The sequence below is a fragment of the Onychostruthus taczanowskii genome, unplaced genomic scaffold, assembly GCF_017590055.1.
Source record: "Onychostruthus taczanowskii isolate IOZ18803 unplaced genomic scaffold, ASM1759005v1 scaffold12, whole genome shotgun sequence".
NCBI lineage: Eukaryota > Metazoa > Chordata > Aves > Passeriformes > Passeridae > Onychostruthus > Onychostruthus taczanowskii.
In genome coordinates this window covers 3,450,823-3,457,510 of record NW_024498351.1, presented here as the reverse complement: position 1 = coordinate 3,457,510, position 6,688 = coordinate 3,450,823, and the positions used below count along the sequence as shown (strand labels likewise).

The following is a 6,688-nucleotide window of genomic DNA, read 5'->3' as shown; positions in this document are numbered from 1 at the left end:
ACGGCCCGGGGCCGCCGGCAGCCCCGGCCCCGGCCCCAGCCCGCGCCGCCGCACGGCCCGGCTTCTGCCCACGGTGACAAGGTCCCCTGCCACGCTGGCCGCCCCAGAGAGGCCTCGGGAGCCTCCCGCACCCGAACATCTTGTTCCCCAAATGGAAGAGAAGAGAGCAGCCCGGACCCGTGGTTAGGGTGGAATTTTATGCTTTATGCATCTGTTACAAAGGACAAAACCGTAAAAGCCTCGTACAATAGATGTGGGTGCAAAACAGGTCCTTTACAGGACTGCTCCTGGGTCATGTCCTTTGAGTATAATTAGGAGGACACTGGGAAAGTGACACTCCTCAGCAGCTTGTCACCTGCCTCACCTGCTGTGCTTACAGAAACCACCGTCAAGAAAAAACAGGGTTTTCACAAATAAGACTACTTGCTCCAGGACATCTCGGACTAAGCTTAAATAAGCTGCTCAACCTGATGGACAAGTCTCCCACCTTTGCTGCCAATTTAACTTAAAAGCATCCAGTCACTACTTCAAATTAAAGCATTTTGGTTTTTTGCCTGTAGGCAAAGAAACAATGTGTTACTGCTTTCATTTTCTTGTTCTCACCCACTAAAGAAGCAGTAACCAACCCAATTTCCAGAGATTACCAATTTGCTACTCCCATAACAACTGGGTCCAACACAACAACAAGAACTGTCACTGTCAAAACCCGTAGTTGCAGCACTTTAAATTTCTGACACTGTCAAGAAATGAGGTCTCATTTTTAACAGAACACCACTGTTAAAAGGGTTCCGTAAAATTTGTGCAGTAAACATATTTCACTTTAACCTGAGACATCAAGCCATATTAAATTCACTGGATGCAAGTTTCTTCCATGGAAATCAGTGCTTGATTCCCACCTGACATGAAGTTATCTAGCCCATCTAAGCTATATTTTCCCTTAAATCTGCTGCCTAAGAGACAGACTATTTTTCTCCTACAAATATGCTAAAAATAGACTACTTCTCAAATGTATTTTCAAACCACTATAAATTAAGATTTTCTTACCAACTAGATATCACTTTCAGAGGAATTCCACACCCACCAGGAAACCATATCTGCTAATTTCAGCTGCCACACAGCAAACTGACCATATACTAACACCTGCTCTCCCTCAGCTGCAAACACGATGTTGTAAGAAAAGAGCTGTCACTGTGTTTCCAAAACCAGCTGCCCTATCAGCTCCTTGGCATCCTGCATGCTGGAGGAGATCTCAGAGCCATCTTCTGCCACATGGGTACCAATCAAGAACATCTTCCTCTCGTCCCCAATATCAGACAGAGCCAGAGCATCGTGAATATCAGTGATGCAATATGCACCTTCGAGGTCCTGTTACACAAAAATAAAACAACCCTGTTAGTTGCAAGAAGTGGTGGCACCATTCCTACTTTGAGCCACTGCTTTTGTCCAGGGATAGGGAAGGTCTCAAAGGCTCTGGGGCACCATTCTTATGTACCTTTTATGAGGTCACTTCCCATGTCCTAAAATGCCTTGGGGAAAAGAGTTAATTTCTAACCTAATTTCTTCCTGAAGAAATATGGTGCAGTTGTTTCTATTTCTACACTAATTCCACTGTTTCTGATATCTAAGACCACCTGCACAAGGCAGACAAAAACACTGATGGCCCAAGACCCCAGGTGCCCAGCAAAGAGTTACAAGAATAGGGCAAATATACAACAGTCATGCCCTGCCTGCCTTCTCATCCACCAGTGTTTCTGACGCAGATGAGTCTGATGAAGCCCAAGCCTGCACTTGTGTTCAAGTGTAACATAAAAGACTACTAGTAATGGGCCTCAGTTACTAGAAATTTAGGAGATAACAATGTAGAGCAAACTGAGCATGCAACCTTGATAAAGGAGAATCTGTGATTAAAACCTTTGGGGTCTTCTGTCATCTGATTGTACCAGAGGTCCCATTCTTTTCCAGGTACAGCACCGATCATTGAGACTTCCACAAAGATCTTAGGAGGAAGCACTGCCTTGTGAGGAAAGCTGCTCTTTCTCTCAGATTTCAGAAGCAGCCTTAGGAGTAAGCAACCAGACAGTCTGAAGGCAAACAACAGTGTTTCACTCTTTAGCTGCTCCTAGGTGAAGTGGTACTTCTAGGCAGATACTCAGAACAGAAACCTAACTTCAGATCTAACTGTGGTCTTCCCTGAAGTTCCCAAACCTTGCAACTGTACAGCAGCTTCCACCCACAGCTCTGATTGCATCTTCACCAAGCACAGGACCCGCATCTTGCAGATCCAAAACAACCTCAGATTATTTTGTTTTGCGGTCAACAGGTGTGTCAGAAAGACTCCCAGCCGTGTGCCCTCCTTAAAGGCATGAAGCCTCTTTTGAAAGGCTTTGTTGCTGTTTCCAAAGTTGCTGCCAGCCCAAGCTGTGGAAGCAGCAGGGAACTCTTACCTGCTTGTTGGCCAGAACTACCACAGGCAGGGTGGAGTCGTTCTGGATTAGTTGATGAAGCAGCTGTTTCGCCACAGGCAGTCGGGCATGATCAGCCGAGTCCACGACATAGACCAGCAACAGCACTTTGGGCAAGTACATCTTCCAGTATGAGCGCAGAGACTCACTGCCCCCGACTGGAAGAGAAGACAGCAGCACAGCATTCACCAAGTCATTCAAGCAGCACTGCTTCCAGAGGTGCAGACAGCAGGCCCTGGGCTGAAAACCCAAGGTATTTGGATTACCAAAACCTCAAAGTATTTGAGCTACTGTACATGAGATTGAAAACAGCTTTATTTTCTCCAGTCAGGTCCCATGAAGGCATATGTGTATGCTCTGGGGGGAAAAAAAAATTTTTCCATTTTAAGCTCTTATTTTGAGAGAATTCTGGATTCAGTTTCTTTACAGTTGCTTTCTGCCTTGTTGGTTCTTGCTCTCAAGCAAGTAAGGAGAGTAGAAAACGGTTCAGTGTCCATAAACACCAAATGTCCCCATATAGGCTCTCCAAATGCTCATCTCATTTTAGGACAAAGCAGGTGTACAATTTCCAAAGGAGAAGTTTAGCTGAGGTGTGGAGGGCTCTCATTGTATTTGTATGACACTAAGAAACTCCCAGCTCAAAACTCAAAACTCCTAGCTCAAAACTCCCACAATTTTGTCAATAATGAAAGGTGCTTCAGGAAGAGACAAAAATCAAGTCCCAGCAGACTCTTCAGTCAACCCTTTGAAGTAATCTTTGCACAGTATGCATTTCTCCATGATCTCTTCTCTGCTGGATACAGAGGAAAGCTGTTCACCTTCAAAACTAGGTCGCAAAATAATTATCTGGTGAAACTATAGGCCACAAGTTGTTTGAGATTGTTGCTCCCATCTGGGGACAAAGAATTCAGTAGTTTGCTGAGTTTAATAGCAGAAGGAATAAGTATCAGTACATTAAGTATTTCAGATTTGTTTTCAGGTCTCTAGGTCATCTTCAGGCACATTGCAGGACCACTCACACAAAGAGTACCGAGGTGCTCACAAGGCACGTGCGAGTCTCTCAAAAGCAGCAAGTTTACAAAGCAATATATCTGGGGTTCCCTAGCACAGGAGCTCTTTTCAAAATTGTCTGACTATACAGCCATCTATTATTGCCCTCTTTGACTGTTCAGTGTTAAAACAATTTTGCTTTCATTTAAGTCAAAAAGGTTCAGTAGTTTCAAGAATATGGAAAGGGAAGTAACATTTCCCACTAGAGCATGCCTGCCTCTTCAAGTGGCCCAACGTACCTGGAAGCAGAACTGCAAGTCTGCCACTGTGGAAAGGAGCCAAAGGGCTGTGACTGACATGTAATGTTTGGGACAGAAGCCTGATTCTGTACTGTGATACTGCAGGGGCTCAGCACTGCTCCCTTTGTTAAGTGTATTCATGCATAGCATAACCCAGGGGTCAGCAACCTCACAGAGAACATTTTTTCCCCCCAGACTTGTAGGAACTCAGCAGAAGGCAGGAGCTCCTACCACCTGCAGAGCACAAGATACCATCCAGTTATCTGTATGCTGGTACAAAGAGAAAGAACAGTTTTCCACCTAAGCCAGGAAAATGAAACCCCTGCTGTTTGCTGATCACCTCGTGCCGTGCGATCACAGCATAGGCTGCTAACCCCTGGACTAGGCAATGGTACAGACTGGATAAGTAACCAGATTAGAGAGCCATGCATGGATTTACCTGGCTGAAACTGGCCTGAGACATTGCATTTCCCATGGGTCAGATCGCAGCCATCACATCTCAGGCACTACCAACCTGGACCAGAGAGGGAAGGACGACTCAGAAACAACAGGTTCTGCTGTGGTGTGTGCAGTGCTGGGCCCAGACCATGCCCAGGCAGGGGAAACACTGTGGGTTTCTCTGGGCTTAGACAGGCAAAGCACATCCCAGTAGGAGACACCCTCTTACATACCAGGTGAGGGGCACAGACTACAAGCATCTCTCGAAAGATGATTTCCCTAAACCACTGCAGAAGACTCCTATGGTAATAAGACTGGGAATGAAGCCTCATCCCCACACCCCAAAAACTTATCTGGGAACAATACAACTCCTTTAGACCTGCTCAAGGTACAGAGGCATCTATGGGCTAGCTGCCAACTGAGCCAGTTGAGCACTGGTACAGCACAGTGCAGAAACAGCAGGAATCAATGAGCAGCTCCTGCCTCCACACAAGGCAGGCACTGATGAGGCTGGATGTCAGCCTCTCTGTACCAGGGAGTGACCTGACCCCAGGGCTTCCACCTTTCCCATCAGCTACCTGCACCTCAAACAGCTGTGATGCACAAAAGGCATCACTGGAGATGCCCTCTGCAGGCACAGACAATATCCAAAAATCAGAGCTAACAACAGTACAGAAATTGTAACAAAATGCTACAGACATTCAAAAGACTGTTTAAAGACTAGAAAATACCGCTTATTAGGCTTCTGAACAGAAAAGGTGCAACATTTTTTCTCTTCCCCCCCCCCTTCTTTCACTTATTATTTATTCCTCTGTAACTCCTGCCCTTTGCCAGGCATGAGCACCAAGGAGAAGCAGTACAAGAGCTATGGACCACAACACAGGGCTTACTGGGGAAACCTCTTCTGGTTTCACCCAATCAGGGTTATTACCCATCTCTCTCTGGGTGCAGAATTCCCAGGTTGTCAGGGCTGAATGAAAACTGATGTCTAACACCATTGTGTCTTCTCCTTCAAAGAGGCTGAGTAGGAAAGCAGAATCCCCAAGGAGAAAATAATCACAACTTCACATTACCGAAGCAGGCATGTGGGGACATTGAGGCTTCAAAATATGTGCCTGATCCCTACGGCACAAGACAGGAACTTATTTTATGTTCAATACTAAAAGGCTCACTCACTCTCCAGAAACTCCATCTGGGACTCCTCGGTGTTGATGCAGATGGCATTGAAGCCCTCGGTAGGAGCCACGCTTCGCTTGACGTGGTTAGTTGCCAAGGAGTGCAGAATGCTAGTCTTCCCAGCCCCATCCAGGCCCAGCACCAGGATCTGCTTACTGTGTCCTTTACCCTGCAAAGCGAGGGGCAGCACACTTACCCGGGCAGCCGGGGCAAGAGCAAAGCTTAGCAGGGCTGAGGGAAAGAAGGAGGCTGAACAAGAAGGGGCCTGGAGGGCACAGCAAACGCCCCTTCGCGGTGAAGAAGCTGAAGATGCCCGCGGGGCTCCTGCGGCACAAGCGCACGGCCGCAGCGATGGGGGATCCCTGGGACACCAGCCGGCCCCGGGCACCGCGGGGCAGGAAAGCGGGGAGAGCGGCCCCGGCCCGGGCAACACCTCCGCCGCGGCTCAGGGCGCCGCCGGGGCCGAGGTCGCGGTGGCCCGAGACGGGCGGGGCGGCGCTGCCACGCCGAGGCCCCGGGCGGCCCAGCGGGCGTTTCCCGACCCCGCGGCCTCGCCCGCCGCCCCGCCGAGGCCCCGGTACCTGATCGGCGGCGGCAGCGGCGGCTGCAGAGGGTACGGGCAGCGAGACGCCGCCCCGCCGGCGGGCCCAGGTCCGGAGGGCCACGATCGCGCCGCCCGCCAGGGCCAGCGCCGCCCCGCAGAACGCGGCGGCCCGCAGGCGGGAGTCCATCGCCGCTCCGGCCGCGGGCACCGGACACCGCGCACCCGCACCGCGCACGGAGAGCGCCCCCCGCAGCCCCGAGCGCGGCTCCCGCCGCCAGCCGGGCTCCCGGTGCCAGGCTGGGAACACGCGAGCGGCGGTGGAACACAGAGCGAGCCCTGCCGCGGGCCGCTTCTCCCTGGTGCAGGGAGGCCGCGGTTTCCGCACACCTGCTGCGGCACCCCCCGCTCCCAGCCCCGAGGGATTTGTTCCCAGCTTGGTCTGCCTGCGCGCCCAGCTCCGGCGCAGCAGCCAGGACACTGTCCAGGTGCCCGGGACAGGGCTCAGCAGTGTCACGAGTCTTCCTTTCCATCAGGCCAGAGCTTGTGCTAGGTTTCACCAGAGAAGACGCTTGAAGAACAGAGCTGCGTTTTCCTCTGATACCTCCGCTCCAAACAAGGGATCGCTGCAGGGCAGTGGTCTCTCTCCTGTAGTCATCAGCTGCTGTCTAAGTGGAGGCACATCACCCAGCGAAGTTATTTAAAAAAACACTCTTTGTTCAGCACTCAGTTGGCAGCAAGTGCCTGCCAGCCATTCATACAACTGGTTTCTTTCTCTATAT

General features: G+C 50.4%; 1 protein-coding gene across 1 annotated transcript; it reads right to left on the bottom strand.

Annotated features, from left to right (window-relative positions):
- Positions 1–183: 183 nt before the first annotated feature.
- ARL9 (ADP ribosylation factor like GTPase 9) lies at positions 184–6,238 on the bottom strand. The gene is made up of 4 exons (XM_041395785.1): positions 5,947–6,238; positions 5,366–5,534; positions 2,445–2,620; positions 184–1,365 (listed from the first exon to the last, which is right to left on the bottom strand). Exons 1-4 carry the CDS (start codon positions 6,094–6,096, stop codon positions 1,186–1,188), a joined length of 675 nt encoding a protein of 224 aa, XP_041251719.1. The 5' UTR covers positions 6,097–6,238; the 3' UTR covers positions 184–1,185.
- Between the last annotated feature and the right edge of the window lie 450 nt (positions 6,239–6,688).